At 41.6% G+C, this 17,925-nt stretch overlaps 2 protein-coding genes across 4 annotated transcripts in view; one reads left to right on the top strand and one right to left on the bottom strand.

Moving 5' to 3' along the window:
- Positions 1-135: 135 nt before the first annotated feature.
- MRS2 (magnesium transporter MRS2) lies at positions 136-9,514 on the bottom strand. Of its 2 annotated transcripts, XR_011902847.1 has the most exons (12): positions 8,996-9,514; positions 8,767-8,840; positions 8,239-8,275; positions 7,617-7,729; positions 7,107-7,280; positions 6,333-6,463; positions 5,569-5,685; positions 4,736-4,888; positions 3,752-3,869; positions 2,657-2,770; positions 2,233-2,412; positions 1,505-1,611 (listed from the first exon to the last, which is right to left on the bottom strand). XR_011902847.1 is itself a non-coding variant. In XM_072329270.1 (11 exons), the coding sequence occupies exons 1-11, from the start codon at positions 9,153-9,155 to the stop codon at positions 1,501-1,503; spliced, it is 1,302 nt and encodes a 433-aa protein (XP_072185371.1). In that variant the 5' UTR covers positions 9,156-9,514; the 3' UTR covers positions 136-1,500. The 2 variants fall into 2 exon arrangements, 1 of the variants encoding a protein (XP_072185371.1); XM_072329270.1 differs by lacking the exon at positions 2,233-2,412 and having other exon boundaries at positions 136-1,611.
- Positions 9,515-13,131: 3,617 nt separating this feature from the next.
- DCDC2 (doublecortin domain containing 2) overlaps positions 13,132-17,925 on the top strand; it is a 51,661-nt gene continuing 46,867 nt past the window's right edge. For both annotated transcript variants that reach the window (XM_072329269.1, XM_072329268.1), the window contains exons 1-2: positions 13,132-13,505; positions 16,502-16,553. In XM_072329269.1, the coding sequence (XP_072185370.1) occupies positions 13,213-13,505; positions 16,502-16,553 (345 nt within the window). In that variant the 5' untranslated portion in view covers positions 13,132-13,212. The remainder of the gene's footprint in view (positions 13,506-16,501; positions 16,554-17,925) is intronic.

The raw sequence follows: 17,925 nt of genomic DNA, 5'->3' as shown, positions 1-17,925 counted from the left end.
TCAGTTCTGGTTTAATGCAACTTATTACTCTGTCAGAACCATCTGCATCCATATCCCATTGCCCACTGCACTTTCTTGGCGCTTATCAGTAATGATATCAGAGCCACTGTTTTTTCCACTAGAAAAAAATTAAACTAGATTTCTACTTAGTTTATTTTTTTTTAACTCAGTTTAGGAGCTGTGGTTTTTTTCTTCTTCCATCTCTACCCACTGCAAAAATAATCACCCCAAAATTTAAAGGCATTACAAGGACCAGTAATTTTCTCACTTTCTTATGCTTTTTATACATGTAGTTGAAGTCACACACAGAGAAAGAACTCTTAATAATACTTCATTAGTATTAAGAACAACTAATTTAAACATAACTAAAGTCACAGGCTTGCATAATACTGACTTACATACCCTTTCCATTATAGACTCCTTACTTTTGAGTCAGACTGATGTCAGCTACAGCTGTCTTTCAAGCTCCTGTAAGTACACAGATTAATCTGGTGGCACCTGGGGAGCTGCTGTAACACTGTGTGTTACTGAGGTCAAAAAAGCCCAAATAAAAACCAAGACAGTTAGCAACCTGATTTGGAAAGATATTTTTACTTCCTCTACAGACTGAAACAAGTCAGTAGAGAGCCATGCCTTCAGAGGACTCAAAGATGAACCCTAAAAAAGAATACATTACAGTAAGGATTTTACTCTTTCAGTCCAGCATGGGACATAGGCTATGTCAATGCATACTGAAACAACAGCAGATAACAACTACAGTCCACATTATTAATGGACCTGCTTTTCAAGTTATTAAGAGTGCATATAGTTTGAACTTAAATCATAGTATCGTGTGAGTTGGAAGGGACCTTAGAGATCATCGAGTCCAACTCCCAGGATTCAAGCCTTCTGTGTAGCAGAGCGGCACTTCTACCACTTGCGCCACAGGGGGGATTCGAACCCAGGCCTCCGGTGTTGCAAGCGGCAATTCTATTGCTGTGCCACTGGGGCACACAAATGTTAAGTAATCCCCCCAGTAAGTCTTATCTTCATTTAGCAAAGCTTTAAAAATAAATAAATAAAAAGGACACAGTGGGGATAGATTTTTCTTTGGTAGCTGAAGGCAGATTCCTAAACCTGCAGTTCAGAATCAGAGAACCATTACTGATGAACGCTGACTGCTGTCATCCTTAAGCTGAGGATGCTGCTCTTTAAGAAAACCTGTTACATGAAGAAATGTTGGGAAGAAACTTGAAACAAGTATGTGCATGAGATACAGAAATCTAACTGAACGTAGATGGGGTGGAGGCGAGACTACTGTGGAAAGCATGTCACTGTTCTCCCTTCAGTTTTCCTCCTTTTGTGTGTGAGCATTAAAATATCACCCCATGTTTTTGGCACAAAATGTGTATTAAATTAGCAAGTTTATAAATTCTTAACATTTTCAGGAAGTAAGAGGAAAAAATGAAAGTGTCCGAAGTTCACCCTGTAACAGTAATTATCTCTTCATTCCTGCTCTTCCTATTGGCTTGCCAGTGTGCTTCTGCTCAGTCCAAATGTTTCTGCTTTAAGGCTGTTCTTTATCTCCACTCTTTGAGCTGCTGGTTGGGATTTCTTCAAAACTGCAGGAACCTAAGCAAGATACAAAATAGCCTATGATTACACAAGAAATTGCTCTATATGCAGAAGGGAATCAAGAGAGGCCTGAATCCTGCTTTTTTTTCAGTAGGGATGAGACAGATACTGATCTTTCAGAACACTTCTCCAAGACAGTCAATACACACTGCAGTTGGTCTCAAACAATGCTTGAGGATAATTGTGTTACTTGTAGCCACAAATAACAATCAACAGTGAACTACATCCATATGCCTTTTAATGGCAAGGGAATGGAGGGAAGAAAGGGAGCCTAATCTATCTGGGTCTCTCCTTTCTTGGTCACGTATAGGAACATAACTTTTGAATCTACTGATACTCTCATTACAATTGTGAGAGTACAGAGCATAGACGATCTAGCCCACTAACTTTTGGCAGCTAGGAGTAGTGGACAAGTAAAATACCTCCTACAAAGTTATTCCACTCTGATGACTGCCTCCTTGGAAACCTTCACACATCTTGGTGAAATATGGCTCTATGATGCCATTAGCATAAATGGCAAGGACAGCTGCCTTTCATGTGAGAAGCTACTGCAAATTTCTAAGCATCAGGACATCACAACCACAGCACCATTCTTCAGAAAGATGTTGCAGCTAGTACCTGTCCTTATCTTCCTTTTATCTTCATCTCTTATGAGAAAGGGATCACAGATCCAGTGTTAGCATGCATGTGGGAGGAGGAGAGCAGCATCCCTTATGTTCCCCACTAAGAGACTGCTGCAGCAGCTGAGAAGACAGGTTATGGCTGCTTCTCCCATAATCCTCAGCTTCCCTCTGGCTCCTACACAGAAGTAAACAAGGCATCTCTCATAAGCCTGGAATATCTTACTGCTCAGATATCTTTGCTAATATTAGGATTCCTACATCGTGTGCTCCTGCCAAGGAGAACCTTCTCCTTCATCAAGTCAAGGAAGAAAGACCTAGCTTAATTCCTCACAAGCTCTGTGATCCACCCCTCTACAACTGTGCATTTCCTCCTTTAAAGATGAATTGTAGAAGCAGAAATCCTAAATAACCATACATACATGAGGAGGTAATGAAGGTTCCAGGTGCCGACCAAGGAAGGAAAGCAAACGCCGCCATATCAAGCCACTTCCCAGAAACATAATCCCGGTTACCAGCCAAAAGATCCTGGGGTCCTGAAAGCAGAATGCTGCCATTAGTCACATAATTCTCACTTCAGAAAAGGAATTATCCAAAGAAAATCCCTCATTCCCAACCAGCATTCTTCTCCTCTACAGGAGGAAAGTGGTAAACTATCCTTAATAGCCCAAAACACACCATGGAAAAAGGGCTGTTTCATACAAAGCTATTTGGGAATCAAGCTAATGTATTTTCTTATTGTCCAATGCGGTTTTCCTTTCCTTATTAGGAGACTGGAAATTCAACCTTTCTGTTTAATGGATTTGGAAAAGGTCTTTCTGGTTTGGCTGTTGATTTTAACATCTCTTTTAAAACAGCACATATGCTTGCAAATACTATCACCACTCTAGGAATAACCACATAACTGACAGTAGAGCCCTTCCCTCTGGTGTGCTGGGAATGGCTTGGTTATTTGACAGACAGCTTTGCATCTGGAAGACTAAGCTGGGCTCTTCAAAAGCATAGGCAATTGTTAAAGAAACTTGAACATTGCTTTATAGTCAGTCTGCATTTAAACATACTTTTATTGTTTCTTTTTCTTGGATACAGACAAAAAAAAAAAAAGACTGTAATACAGTGCTACAAGCCATGAAATAATTTGCTTTCAAAAAGATGACTGCACTAACGTGAATTACTTTCTTAAAATACCTTATTTTGCACACTAACATAGATCTTGTGTGCCTCCAGTGGCGCAGTGGTATAAGGTGCTGCTTGCAACACCAGAGGCCTGGGGTTCGAATCCCCCCTGTGGCGCAAGTGGTAGAAATGCTGCTCTGCTACACAGAAAGGCTCGAATCCCGGGAGTTGGACTCGATGATCTCTAAGGTCCCTACCAACTCGCACGATACTGTAATACTGTGATACTGTGATCTGGAGCTTTACCTACAGCAAAAATTGAGTCTTACTGAATCTAAAATGCGCTATAAGAGCAGGAAATTAATTTTATGTCACTGGTAAATTCAACACTCATTCCTTACCTCTTCAAGAGATGACTCCAAGTTCATACCAAATGCAACTCCTATGAGTCCAAAGAGTGAAAGAGAGAAAGTCCCCATAGTCAGCTGCAAATTCAGTCTCATCATCACATTACGATGGCTAAAGAAGGAAGAAATATCTGTAAGGGGAATCCAAAAATTATCTGCTGCATAAATTCCATACAGCATGTATCAAAAATAAAACATCAAAAAGACACGCTGAAATTAGGCTGCATGGTGTCAAATGATGAAATGAAAGTGTAAATGGGCTTTCACTTTGAAATTGCTGCATCAGTATAAATCTAACACAGAAGGTTCAGTGTAATCATCAGCATACTTTCTGGCTTCACTTGCTTCTTACAGGTACATGCATAGAATAACAGTAAAGTTCCAAGGAACTCTCTGTCTTCTCATTACTCTCACTACCAGTTGGCTGAAATTTATGTGAGTATTCATAGTCAACAACAGGTTTGTTATTTTGGAAATTAATATACTTACAAGGAAGCAGAGTAAGTAAATGCTGCAGACTATAACATTAAGCCTCTTTTGAGGAATTCCATTTTCAACTCTTTCCATAAATAATTTCCATCGTTTCCTGATGCAGCATCCATCAATTACTTGTACAGATAACTCCTCAGTAAAGAGGAGAAGGATATTAAAAACTAACCTCAAATACAATGTGGCATGCACTTCCAAATGCAAGCTACAATTACTTTTCAGTTAAAAACTAATATGCAGTAAACACTGTAACACAGAGAAAGAAGTACATTCATTCTCAAATCACTCGTTAGGGTGATAATGCAACTTGGACTGCACATCTGAGTAGCGCAGACAGACTCTTATTTAAATATGAATTTCAGTTCTGCTCACTGCAGGTCCATTCAAACCCTCATAAAAATGGAATTCTCCACTCTTCAGCAGTGATTTGAGAAAGAACTGGCAGTGTTCTGTTCAGCTTTTGTCAGTCCAACAGACAGCACAGCTAACCTGTCCAGGTTGATAAATATTATACTTTCTGAATCATCAATCAATACTCTGAGCTCACGAGCTTCATTCGCAAGATCTTCTGCCTGTCTGTAGTAGTTCTCCAGCAGCAACTCCATTTCTTCTGCATGGTCAATCCCAGACGTGCTCTCCTCACTGTGAGCAATAATTGATATTTTTCTGGTTAGGCATGTGTTGCACCAGAGCGCATTATCAACGTGTTAAGACGAGGCCCATTAAAGAGTTGTGAGCAACAGACAGGAGTACTGACACTAAACCTCAAAATCCAAGTCTTTAAATTGAAAAAGGAGCCTCCACTAATGCATATAGCATAAAATGCTTTCCCCATCTCCCATCAGATGATCAGTACAGGTAGCCAGTTGTTTTGAGTTAGCATTTGATGTGCTCAAGGCATGTCTGACAACAGAAATCTAACTTTTTCCTGATACAAAATTATGAGCTGCTGACATTTTTGAAAGGAGGTAATTTCTTGATGCCCTCAAGTGGTGGAAGTTGGTAATGGTGCAGTTAAAAACTCCCAAGGATAAAGTAAAGGATGTGATTTGGGTATGCATTTGAACAATTTAACTGTGAACTGTTTTAGCTATACATAGTAATTACCGCAAAACTTGAAACTACACAATATGACTAGCGCTACTGGAGCTCTTCTATGAAATGGTGGATAACCATTTGTGAAACGGCAAGCATTAGGGCTTAAAAAAATATATCAAAGAAGTCTTTTTTTTTCCTTGGAGGGGAACATTCAGATCACTAATCAAGTTCTCCTTAAGCAAAATGCACTATTTCAAAAGTATGTGGTTTCATCATATACATACAATACTTGCAGATCAGTCCATTTAGACAGACAGAGCTCTTCTATTAATTCTTCTTCATCTAAGATCTCCAGAATTGTTTCTTTGAAAACTTTAAGGTCAGTTTCCAGTTCTGATAAGCTGAAGAAAGAACAGGCAGAAGGTCAGTAATCCCACAGGCACCATTGCACAGGGGTCATTTACAGAAGAGACTGACAGCACCCTTGCCAGTCTGAATTCTCAGGGAAGGCTTTGAGAGTTGCTCTAAAAAACCTCTTTTGTACCATACGTTTAGCAGTAGCACTGATCTGAGCACCAGAGCTACAAACACAGATTCAGCTTTAAATCAGATTTAAAGATCAGGAAAAAGAAGAAAAATGAGCACTCTGTGAGCACGTAGGAAGTGCATATCTGCACTGACCATTAAGACAGGTTAATGCATAAGGATACCAGTGAACTAGCATTAGTATTAGTATTAGCCCAGTTCTACACCATAGGGATTACTCTTACAATGCTATTTTGTTTAATGTTATTTTGTTCTCTTAGATGTTATTTTGTTGTATTAGGTGAGTTACTTAAGAAGCTCGACTGCTTTTCTGACAAATCAGAATGGAATGTCTGCTTTTTCCCATATCACTAGGTATTTCATATATTGTTTTTCACATTTATAAGATGCACAACGCAGCATTACAGCAATCTATTAAATTCATGAGAGATATCATTTTTCTAACATTTCATCGCATATAATTTTCTATGGTCACCTTCTAGTCTCTGCACAGCTTATTTACCTCTTGCCATTTTGCAGGAGAATGTGGAGTTTACTCCTATCCACAGACAAAAGCTTGGGATCCACTAGAGCTTCCAGTGTCTCAAGGATCTGAGGCTGCAAAGTATTAAGTCTCCCTTGCAGTCTGCTGATCTAGATAACAACACGATCCTTCATAAGAATTAAAACAATCCTTTTAGAGTGGCCTGGGCAACTGGCTCGACTATCTAAACACAGAATTCACAGTAATCGGCAGTTAATACAATCCACTTCCAAACATCCAGGCAATTCTTGCTGCATGGATTCACTTGCAGATAGATAAAACCAGCTCAAAATTAAGCATTTATAAAAGTGGTTTGCACTGAACTGAAACTCAATGATGAGTAAAACACTATTTATCTAGGAATGTCATATTACTATTAGCTAGCATAGATTTTAAGGGTAACTAGAACTCATTGCCCAAGAAGCGCTCAGTGCCTCTGCACAACATTCTATTTCAACTATAGCACGTCTTTAGAAAGGTGCTCTAATTAGTTCTTTGTTTTTCCAAGCGATGACGAAGCTACTGCATCCATATGCAAGTTGTTCCCTCCATGAAATTTCCAATTAGCACTTTTGAGGGAAGGAAATGGAAATATACAGAACCTTAAAAAACACAAAACCCCCAGCGACCTCCTGCACTAAGCACGGAATACATACATAATTATGTATGATATGAATATTAACATAAGAAGAAAATCATCATCTTTCCTATTGAAGCAAAAGCTTTGACACAACTTAAATGCAAACAGCTCACCCGGTACTGCAGTATTGCTTCTATGGCTCGGAATTCAAAGGGCAGGGAATACGTAACTAGTTGACCTTCCCCAGACAGCTGAGATGTCAGTTCAGTGAAGAGCCAATGTTCCAGATTTAAATTACGATAATCTAATATCAGAAGAAACTCCGGTGTTATGACAGCCTTCAAGAACTGGAAAAGACAGTATGCGTGTAGAAGTCTGAAAAAAAACCTCTGAAGATTTCAAACCTTGTTATTATGTAAACTAGACTTAGATAAAGCCACTTCAAATGCATTTTCAGACAGAAAAATAACAGAATCTCACTAACCGTGAGTTCCCAGTGCACTCCAGATTGTTCAAATCCAACCCTGCACTAACAGGGTATGGTCAAGGAGGCAGAGCTCCAAAGACACATTTACTGTTGGATTACACATCACAGAAAGCTTCTAGTAAAAGAGTTGCATAATGACATGAGAGGCAAAGCAAAGCTGGTTCAAGTTTATGCTGGGTTATAGGGAAGTCATTACCTCCATTCTCATGATGATCCTGTTGTTCCTAGTTGCAATGCTCATAAGGTGCTGAAATCTTAGATCTCGAGCTTGAAGACCCAGTTCCTGGTACAATTCTGTTTTCTTTTTCTCTATCATAAAAACATTTTTATATGAAGATGTTTAGGAGACAAGCATGTATGCCCTGAAACTACATTTTAGTCTGTTTCTCAGTCCCACAGAAGAAAAAAAAAAAGCCGTGCAATCTTTAAAACCATTTTCATCCCACTGACTCCTCAATGCCACAATAATTAATACAGTATCAGAAGCAAAGTGGTTGGTTTGTTAAATCACAACTAATTCCATAGGAGGGAAAATACCAGAACAGGAAAGTAACATGCTGGTTAAAAAGCAGAAAGCGAAGAATGACCTCCTTCCTAAGATGGATCATACGCATTACTTTCGATATGTTAACTAAAAATACACAAATATTGTAATGTTGAAGATGCTACGAAAATGTACAGAAGGCAGCAAAACAGAGGAAACACACCAAATTAATAAACATGTTGAAGTAGCTTGAATGTGATTTTCTACCCAATGCAGGTACTTCACTGAGGTTTAAACAAGAAGAGGAAAAAAAGAAAATACAATGAAAACTCACCAAAAAAGGTAGCATTCCCCTCTTTGTCAAGCTTCATCTAGAAGAGTGGGGAAAAAAAAGTGGAAAATATGCTATGAAGAATAACTGACTTTTTATACTTTCCACACTGTTTCATCTCAACTTTGCAGCCACGCATTGCACTGTGTTTGTGCACACAAACATGTATGCCTTTGTTTAGGCTTACAGCTGACACGACACAGCAATAATGCTTGTGAATGCCATGAGTAAGCCTCAACAAACTTGAATTCGAACCGCAGTTATTTATAAGGGCTTATTTGACTTCACAAATAAGGTAAGAGAACTTCCAGCAAATGCTTTATCTTGGAAATTCATCATGATGAGACCCGTGTGCCACAGCTGGTCCACAGATCAGAACAGAAGCAACCGAAACATCACAGAACCACAGAACACACTGAGTTGGAAGGGGACACAAAGATCATCGCATCCATCCCCTAACTTGGAAGGGACACACACAGGTCATCGCATTTAAGCGTCCTGTCCAAACACTTCTGGACCGCCTGTACTTACCACTGCAAACACAGGAGATACGCTGGCCAAGGTGGCTTGAGAGGCCTCTGTGGTGAAATGCCGGTAAAGTTTACCTGAAGGAAGACAAGACGTTCCACTGCCGGAACCCGGCGCCACCCGCCTCACCCGCGCGATACCGCCTCAGTCTGATCCTTCCCTCCCCGCCCGCCTCCCGAAGCGACCCGCCCGGCCTGCAGCGAGCCCTCCCCGCCCGAGCGCCGCCGCTCACCGGCCCAGCACAGTCCCCGAGCGTCCAGCGGCGCAGGCGCCCGCAGTGGCCGGCCCTGGCCCTTCAACAGCAGCCCCGGGGCGGCCCGCAGAAGGGGCCCGCCGCCCGGCCAGCCGCGGAGGCGGCGTAGGGCGCGGGGCAGCAGTACGGAGCGGAGCATGGACGGCTCGGCTCACTTCCCTGCGCGCAGCCGCAGCGGAGCTGCTCTGGGCGGAGCGTGCTCTACGGCGGCCCAGCGGTGTGATGGGATCTGCTGCTGCGTTTGGCGGACCGCAGGCAGCTGGAAATCCTCTTTCTGGAAGGCTTCTTAAAAGAGTGATGGCAGCCGGTCGTCCGAGGTTCACTTTGATGGTACATTAAAAACATTCTTTGCCAGGCTTGGACCAGGAGTATCTCGATGATGAGAGATGAGCAGTCAGCACGCAGTGCAAAACAACTCTGCCCCAGAGAAGGCCTTACAGTTACATCCTTTGCCTGCTTGTGTATCTGAGATTCAGAGACCACCTGGTTGGGTGAGGCGTACAGGTTAGTTAGTAGCACAGCAGCTTGTATCATCTGTGTGGTACGCTGTGAATGTTGGATGGAAGTGACCTGAGGGCAGGCACTGGGCATTCTTTTTCTTCCTCAGGCCCTGATTCCACCACAGTTTGTGTGTGTGTGTCCATAAACATGCGTAGGTGAGTGTGTGTTCGATGGTAGGTAACATACCATGTGCTTTGCACAAAGATAAATGACTGAACAAGGACGTAATTAACTAAAAAACTTCTCTTAGTTGTTACATTTAGCATATCTGTGTAGACCAAGGCTAATATAATCTTCCAGTTTTAAGGCAAGGATACCTGAATGCAAATGCTGGGACATGCATGCTACGTAAGAACACTGAAACCTGCCACAAGGAATGCTGGTATTTCAACTTCAGTTTTGGTTAACCACAGCAGGTGGCAGTGTGCACAAAACTAATTTAATGCTCTTAGATATGAGAGATGCTCAAACTAAACAAAACTTGGAAGTATCAGACAGCACGGAAAATACTGCAGGAGAGCAGGGAACTGACATGCACCTTTGCTGGCAACTGCTTGCAGCTTCTGTAGACTTGGTATGTTTAGAATGCAAAAGGTAGGGAAAAAGCTGAAGAATATCTATCAGACAAAGTACCCATGAGCCTCTTGTTGCTTCTGTTTTGTGCACGTGTCAGTTATCTGGTGTCTCTTGTGGTGATAAACTCTGGGAGGAATATTCTATTTCATCATCATTATATGATTACACAGAAAAGGAGACGCCTCAGGGGAAAATTAAATACATAATAATCATACTTAGAGTAATTTCAGGTGAAAGAGTCAGGAGTATTCAGCTGATAATCTCAGGTGCCTGGATCAGGGTTAACTGTTGTAACACCCAGAAGAACCTTTGCCTGTAAAGCTTCTTGACTTTACTTTCTTTACTGCAAAAAGGACCAGGTGAAGGGTGTTTTTTTATGTTTCTCCCAATTTATGCTATCCATCTGGGATTTGTTTCTCCATAGAGAAACTATTTCCTTGTGTACTCTAAGGGCTTCCAAATCCTTTTCACGGCGTAACCCCTCTCCATCTCTACTGTCTCAAGAACACTCTTAGAAAAGACTTGTGCCATCAAGAGAAGCACCTAATTCCTTCTTTTAGCAATAATAATAATAATAATAATAATAATTTATACTGGTATTCTAAGTAGTTTTTGTTCTAGCAGTTGTATAATACACACATTTGCATTTGTTCCATGTATTGTGTGCATGTGAGTTGAACCACCTGGTGTTTATGTGTTTTAAGCCGTCAGTGCAGACAACCCAGCTACTCTTGAATTACAAACAGCAGCTGCTATTGGTTAGTCTGGTTTGTATATAAGCTGCACAAAGTTGTAGTTATTATATGTAATTCTTAGCAGGCTGTACAACAGAACAAGCTGACATTGATTCCCTGTGTTTAGAAATGTAATCCTTACTGCTACTGTACATTGCCAACCTTTTCTTTGGGGCTAGGACACGTTTATGCTTCCAAGACCTCAGGTTTTGCAGTCTTGGAACCTTTCAGTCAGGTTCATGCAACAAGTTGCAGATCTCTCCTGGTGCAGGTGCAGCAGAGATCTCAAGGTGTATTGCTGCAGGAGAAGGGACCTCGCTTGATGCTGTGTCCCTGTGCCACAGCTCTATGCTCATCACAAAGGGATACTTAATTACCATCCACAAAAGTGTGTATAGTTTGCCTGGCCATATGTAAAGAGCAATAGTATTTTGAAGTAACGGGGGTGTCCTAACGAGTGCAAGGCTAAATTACTCTGGCACAAAATAGCAGGCAGTTGGCATATCATTGCTACATGACTGCAGAACAGTGTGAAGATCATCAGCTCTTCTGTTTTTTACACATAACTAAAGCATGTTTTAATTCAAATTTTAACTTCAGGGAGCAGAATGTTAAGTGGTATCAAACCAAGGATTCTATAGGCCTTGTTCCCCCCTTTATTAACTAGAAGAAAGCCAGCAGGGACTGGAGAAATTTAACTGTTAACCAATAACATTAGTAGCATATTTGACTTCACTCACCCTGAAATTGCTCTTTTTGTAATGGTTAACCGCCCTGTCGTAACTTCACAGCAGGAGGGTAATTTCCCCATCATAGGAGGCAAGATAAAAAGAATGAAAAATTCTTGCCAGCACCCGTGTTGAAATCTACTAGAAAAAATGATCATCACTGTACGCTAAACAGTTCCGGGCAGGAAGTCTGAAGCAGTTTTGAACTTGCAAAAAATTAGTGGGGAAAAGGAGATGATGTTAAAGGAATTCAGATTGAATTTAAGGCATTTTCTGTTTATTTTCTGCCAAGTTTTACGGTTCCTTGTATCCAAGATGTGGCAAAGGTCTGGGGGAGCTGAACTCTTTGCATTTTATTATGCAGTTTCCTGGAGAGGAAAGCCGTGCATCCCTGAGGTGTTTTCAAGAAAAGAAAAATAAACCATAATCAAAAATGGTTTGATCAACTGAAAGACTCATCCGTCCATTAACCGAGCCTGTGAGATTTTACTTTTTGTCTATTGTTTCTGTGTTTTACTCTACTGATTTACCTGTGTAAAAATCCTTTGTGCCCAAGGATACCTTCATGATTTTCAGGCTGCAACTTAGTGTTCATGATCTTCTGAATTTGAGCTTTTGAATTTGAGCTTCTCTCCCTCCAGAGAGAACTGCAGGTTTGGACCGGCTCAGTGACATCAGCTCTTGCAATAGAGCTCTTAAGAGAACAAATTACATCTGAATTGTTCAGCTGAAAAATGATCAGAGTATTGAAAAGCTTTTAAGTGTTTCCAGAATGCAAATAGCTAAATTAATTTACTCAGTTAATCAATGAGCGCAGTGTTATTTTGTGCTACTTTCCTATTTTGAAAGAAATGCATCCAAAGGAAAAACAAAAATCCCAAGTTGATGAGATGTGATTGTAGTGTGTTTTTCACTTATCCTACTCCCTTGGCAGCCTGATCTAGCTGTAGATGCCCCCGTTCATTGCAGGGGAGTTGGACAGATGACCTTTATAGGTCCCTCCCAACTCTGAGGATTCTACAACTCTGTTTCTAATGTCAAGGTTACCTCTTTTTTGTAACCTAGCAATGTCTTTCTTGAAAAGAACACATCAACATGTAGCTGAGCATGCTTGACTATCACAGGGCCCCTTGTGTTCCGGAGGTACCACAGCAAGTTTGAAGCCTGGCTGAGCAGGGAGCAGAAAGGCAGACGCAGGATGAAGTTCCCAGAGGGAGCCGGCGCGACAGGGGCAAGCCGCGTTCCGTGATAGCAAAGCCAGAGGACAAAAAGACTATGGGGGGACCGCGGGGATATTCCCAGCCGGTCTCTTTCCTGCAGTTTCAGATACACCTCTTTGCAATCTGCCGCTGCATGGGTGAATGCCACTTGCACGAACCTCCCTGCACACCAGTGTGACAAGATCTGGTTGCCTAGGAGGAGCCGCTCCTGGGGAGGCTGAGCAGAGTCTTGCTGGGAGCCCAGAGGAGGCTGTGGTCCCTCCCAGCTGCCGCCGCTGCCTCTGGGAGGTGGGCCCTGCTGCCGGGCCCTGCTGCGGGCTCCCCCCTGTAGGCAGTTCTCAGAGCGGAGCTGAACGGTGCTCAGGCAGCGACCTTCCCCCGGACAGACAGGTGGCAGCCGGCGCCCCGGGCGGCTTTGGCTACGCAGAACAGCGGGCATGACTAACCCCGGCACGAAGGGGTCGTTCCTCTCACAGCCGATGGTGAAGAGCGTGCTGGTGTATCGCAACGGGGATCCTTTCTTCCCGGGGCGCCGCATTGTCATCAACGAGAAGAAAGTGTCAAACTTTGAGGTCTTCCTGAAAGAGGTGACCGGTGGGGTGAAGGCACCCTTTGGAGCTGTGCGTAACATCTATACGCCCCGGGCCGGGCACCGTGTCCGGCAGCTGGAGGAGCTGCAGAGTGGAGAGCAGTATGTGGCTGGTGGCAGGGAAGCCTTCAAGAAACTGAAGTGAGTGGCTGTAAAGTAACTAAACATTTATACTGAACCTGAATATCAGCATTTCAGACCCCTCTCCCCTTCTCCTGCCACCCCTTATTAGGTATTGTACAAAAACTGACTAAAAGAAGGTCAGGTATTTGCGACAGAAAATACTGCAGAAGAGCTTCAGAGATAAGCTGTACAACAGCTGGAGTTTTCATCAGTCACACAGTGGCATCTCCCTGACACAGCAATAGAAACAGAGAGGCAGTCCTTTAACCCTAAGGACGTGCTGCATTGGCATGGTGTGATGGATGTGCTTTGCTGAGGGACAAGTGCCTGTGTATGTGCTCAGTGATATTAGGAAGGAAGCTCCAGAAAGGAGGAGTGTTGACAGTACTGTGGTTACAGCCTTATTGGGAATTTAATTACCAACATTTCCATTCTCTCCATCCATTGTATTAGTATGGGGTAAGCATATAACATTTTTTCTGGCCAGAATAGTAGAGTCTCTGCTGCCATTTAAAATATTACTGCTTTTTTTTTCTTTTTTTCTGCTGCTGGGACACCAAGAACTAAGCTGACATTTTATCAGGTTTTGATGGGAAAAATATCATGGGGCAGACTTGAGCTTTTTTGTGCATTTTCTAAGTGGAACCACCAGTAGAGGTTCTTAATTCTGGCAATGAATTTCGCTGTCTCAGCTGCCTAATTATGTGCTCTGTTCAGTCTCCGTGGTCATTAATCCTAAAGCTGACTTGAGAAATATCTCAAAATTAACAGTCCCTTTTCCGTGAGTGGTTGGGAATTCCTATGATAAACTACCTGCCTCATGGACCCTTGCTTGTCTTGATCAGGTACCGTTGAGGAATCTGCATTTTTCAGGGGAGCTCAGTATGTTTCAAAGTGAAGCTCTGTGTTTAATGAACAGGGTTTCTATCCGCACACTCACCGTTTTTGTCACTGTCTGCTGCCAGAGATTTATTGATGTTTCTTGCGCTTCAGTGGCAAAGCAAGAGAGGAAGATGTATGACAGGCCAAATAGAAGTCCCTTTTCCATGTCAAATGCATTGCTGCACGCTCAAGAAAGAGCTACCATGTCTTTTGGTATTAATTTCTGTTATCCCTTGAGTGGCCTTAACATTGTTAATTGTCAGCACATCTTGTTTCACCTTCCCATATGTGTTGTGTTTTTCACAGACTGAGAGTAAGTAACTGTTTTCTTTAGTACGAGCTGTGTAGAGAATTGGGTGCCTCAGGTTGATTTTTGGTGGAAATAGGCATTTATTTTTGTTATTACATTTTTCATGATTAGAGCTTTGTGGTTGCAACCTGCAACAGGGCACCTATATTTGAGGTCATCAAAGAGAATACTTCTAGAAAATGTGACTTCAAGCACTCAGTAAAAGCAAGCTGTGCTATATATATCCCTTGAGAGTATGTTGTGCTCCCTTTGGCGAGGATGGTCTGGATGACTTTGAGATCTTTTCGATTTCCTTGTTCACTATTGTTATGTGTTTATATAGTGCTGTGAAAGTAGGCAGCATTACTTAAGGCAGGGGGTCTGGTTCTTAACTAGATTGTAGACAGAGGGGTAATTAGTTTGACTGCTTAGCCAGGCAGGTCAGAGGACAGGGGAGTCAGTTGCAAGGGGTGATGTTCTGGTAGAAACAGAGAATTAGAGAACAGAGTACATTTGTGTTTCTCTCATGAGCAAAGATAAAGTGGTTGCAGCTGTGGGACACCAATACTTCTGTCATAAGGGATCTGACTCTTGTCTTACAGCAGCAAGAACTATGTAAATTTTTATCTTTTTTTTTTTTTTTTTTAATTTGCAGTGATGCTTGTTGGCTTAATTCATGTTACCATAGACTAAGCAGGGCTGAACTTTGAAGTAAAGACCTGTGGGGCACCTGCATTCAGGAACGTAATGGAAGGGGGAAGTAGCCAAGGAAAGCGGGAGCTGGAAGTGTCAGCGTTCAGCTTGAAGTGGCACATTTGTTGCTCCACAGATGTCTAATAATGAGATCCACATCCTTCTTCCCTGTCTTCAGTGATTAGCTTGATTACTTTCACCTTTAGCACATGAACTTCTGCCACTCCAAGCCTGGAATTGTAACATCTTGAGATATATTATTCTGGAGTGTCTCATTCTACACCAGTGACAACACAGAGAGCTAGAAACAAACCAAGATCCTGCAGCTACTTTGAGCTGCATTCATGAGAAGGCCGGCTCATGAAGCTTTTGCAGTGCTGGCAATGGACTGGTGCTGGCGCAGTCTGGGTACCTGAATAGCTGCCTGTTCATCCAGTTTAAGGGTTACTTATGCTTGGAGTCTTATTTAATTCCTTTTCTTTAGAAAGTCAACATACAGCTAGTCTACCACTGCGTGTTTTAATTGATGCTTTTGTGCTAGTGCAGCAGGGAATACTCTAGTGGAGTGCAGTGATGTTCAAATGTTTGTGGGTTTGTTTGCTTGTTTTCTCCTTGGATTTTGTTTATTCATAAAATAATTCTGAAGATGCTCTTACAGGGTCACGATAAACCAGGATGAGATGTTTTCAGATGTGTCTGAGACCAGCTGAAACTCAGGTTGTGTAGATCCTTTTGAATTAGCCAACACACTGGTTGAACTTGAGTATGAAGAGGGGCTTTAAATGTATCAGAAACTTACTGTGGGAAACTAGGAGGCAAGATGGTAACCTAGAAAACTCTGCTAAACTAATATTGTGCTGATATTTATTGATGCATCCTTCCAACAAGTAGGTTACCGTCAGTCTCTGCCAAGCACCAGTGATTGACTTGAATTTATATGGATAGTTCTCCCTTACATTTTGTATTCATTCAGAGAGCTAGCTTATAGATTTATATTAACACTCCTTCATTAAAATCTTGAATTAGTTATCATTTATGTAACTGTGATGCGTGGTAAATTTTAAGAGCTTCAGTGTTAAAAAGTATAAAATATCTGTATTCTCTAAGCTAGGTGCTGCTGTAAATAATCAACACTGATTTTCTTCCACAGTTATCTGGACATAGGAGAAACAAAGAAAAAGCCTGCTGAAGTCAATAATGAGGTAGGTTGTCTGAAATATTTCAGAAGTAAACCTGCAGTTAGTATTAGTGACATGCCAGAGTTTTTAATATATATTTAGTATGTTCAGAAATAATATGTTTATCCAGCATTCTGGATAGAACATGGTATTTCAATGATAATTACTCTGATTGCACACAATGAACTGAACTGATGGTCTTCCATTCAGCTTTCTGAATTGCCATATCCACTCCTTAACTACCAGGAAATAAAATTGAGTGGTGTCATTCTTTCTCTTCATCTTTCTTTTCATTCAGAAAGAGATGATTGTAGTGTGAACTTCAGGAGTTTTGGACAAGAAAATTTTCTTCTCTGGAAAAGAGACTTTTCAGATTGAAAAATCACGTTTAATTGAAATGCTTTTTCCAGTCACTGCCAGTGACAATTGAAAACTTCTAATGAGTTCTAGCCCAGTATTTTCTGAGCTCACCTTTTTTTTTTGAACAGTTATGCTATTAACTAAGGACACAACTGCAGGCTTCCAAAAACTTAACATGTGGGTTTTTGAGCCATGTGGCTCTGTATTTCGTATTTTACTTTTTAAGCCTGTATACAAATAGCAGTGATTCACAACATCTGAATTTCAGCTTTTGCCTGATGAGAAGCATCAACTCACAAATGTTTCCATTTCCTCTGTCTTGCCAAGTTTCTAGAAGTTTAATGATTTGAGTGACATGACTTGAGATGCATCATGCTAGAACTAGTTTTGTGGTTGTTTTTTAAGAGATAGGCTACTGGTTAGGCTGCGGTTGGACTTGATGATCTTCAAGGTCTTTTCCAACCTGAGTAATTCTATGATTCTATGATCTCCACCTCTTATTTTTCTTCTCTCTCTCATTTCTTTTCTTTATTCTCCCCCCCCCCCCCCAAAAAAAAAAAAAACCCAAACAAAACATTTTTAGAACATGGAATTAGTCAGGCCTCTTGCATTAGTGCTCTGGACCATAGGCTATTCACATGATTTCAGTAATAATGCTTTTACTGTGAGATTTGACACTGCAATTACTACTCATAAAGTCGCCTCCCACCCTTCTCACCTGACACCTGTTAGTGTCCCACAGGAGCCTGGTCTTCCTCTGAACATGACCTCAAGGGTGAGCAATCACAGAAATAAGTGTGTTTGTTCTGTGTTACTCCTTGGATGTTGTGTTGAGGGACATGGTTTAGTGGGAGCTATTGGTGGTGGGTGAATGTTTGGACTGGATGATCTTTTAGGTCTTTTCCAGACTTGGTGATTCTATGAATGCTGATGGTGCATCCAGATTTGAGGCACTGAGCTTTGCTAATGTTGTTGCCCTAAGAGGAGCTGGTGTTAAAGCTATTGGTACTGGTTTTATTATCCGACCTAAACTTAT

This window comes from Excalfactoria chinensis, chromosome 2 (assembly GCF_039878825.1).
Source record: "Excalfactoria chinensis isolate bCotChi1 chromosome 2, bCotChi1.hap2, whole genome shotgun sequence".
Classification (NCBI taxonomy): Eukaryota; Metazoa; Chordata; class Aves; order Galliformes; family Phasianidae; genus Excalfactoria; species Excalfactoria chinensis.
Note: the sequence above shows the minus strand (reverse complement) of the source record. Positions and strands in the feature narration are given on the sequence as shown.

Bases quoted from the DNA above. Each gene is read 5' to 3' on its own strand.
- MRS2 (XM_072329270.1), bottom strand. From the start codon at position 9,155: ATGCTCCGCTCCGTACTGCTGCCCCGCGCCCTACGCCGCCTCCGCGGC. The intron at 8,276-8,766 runs GTAAGTACAGGC...CCACTCTTCTAG, and splicing joins TATCTCCTGTGTTTGCAGTG to ATGAAGCTTGACAAAGAGGG. The intron at 4,889-5,568 runs GTATGTATATGA...TATTGCTCACAG, and splicing joins TGGACTGATCTGCAAGTATT to TGAGGAGAGCACGTCTGGGA.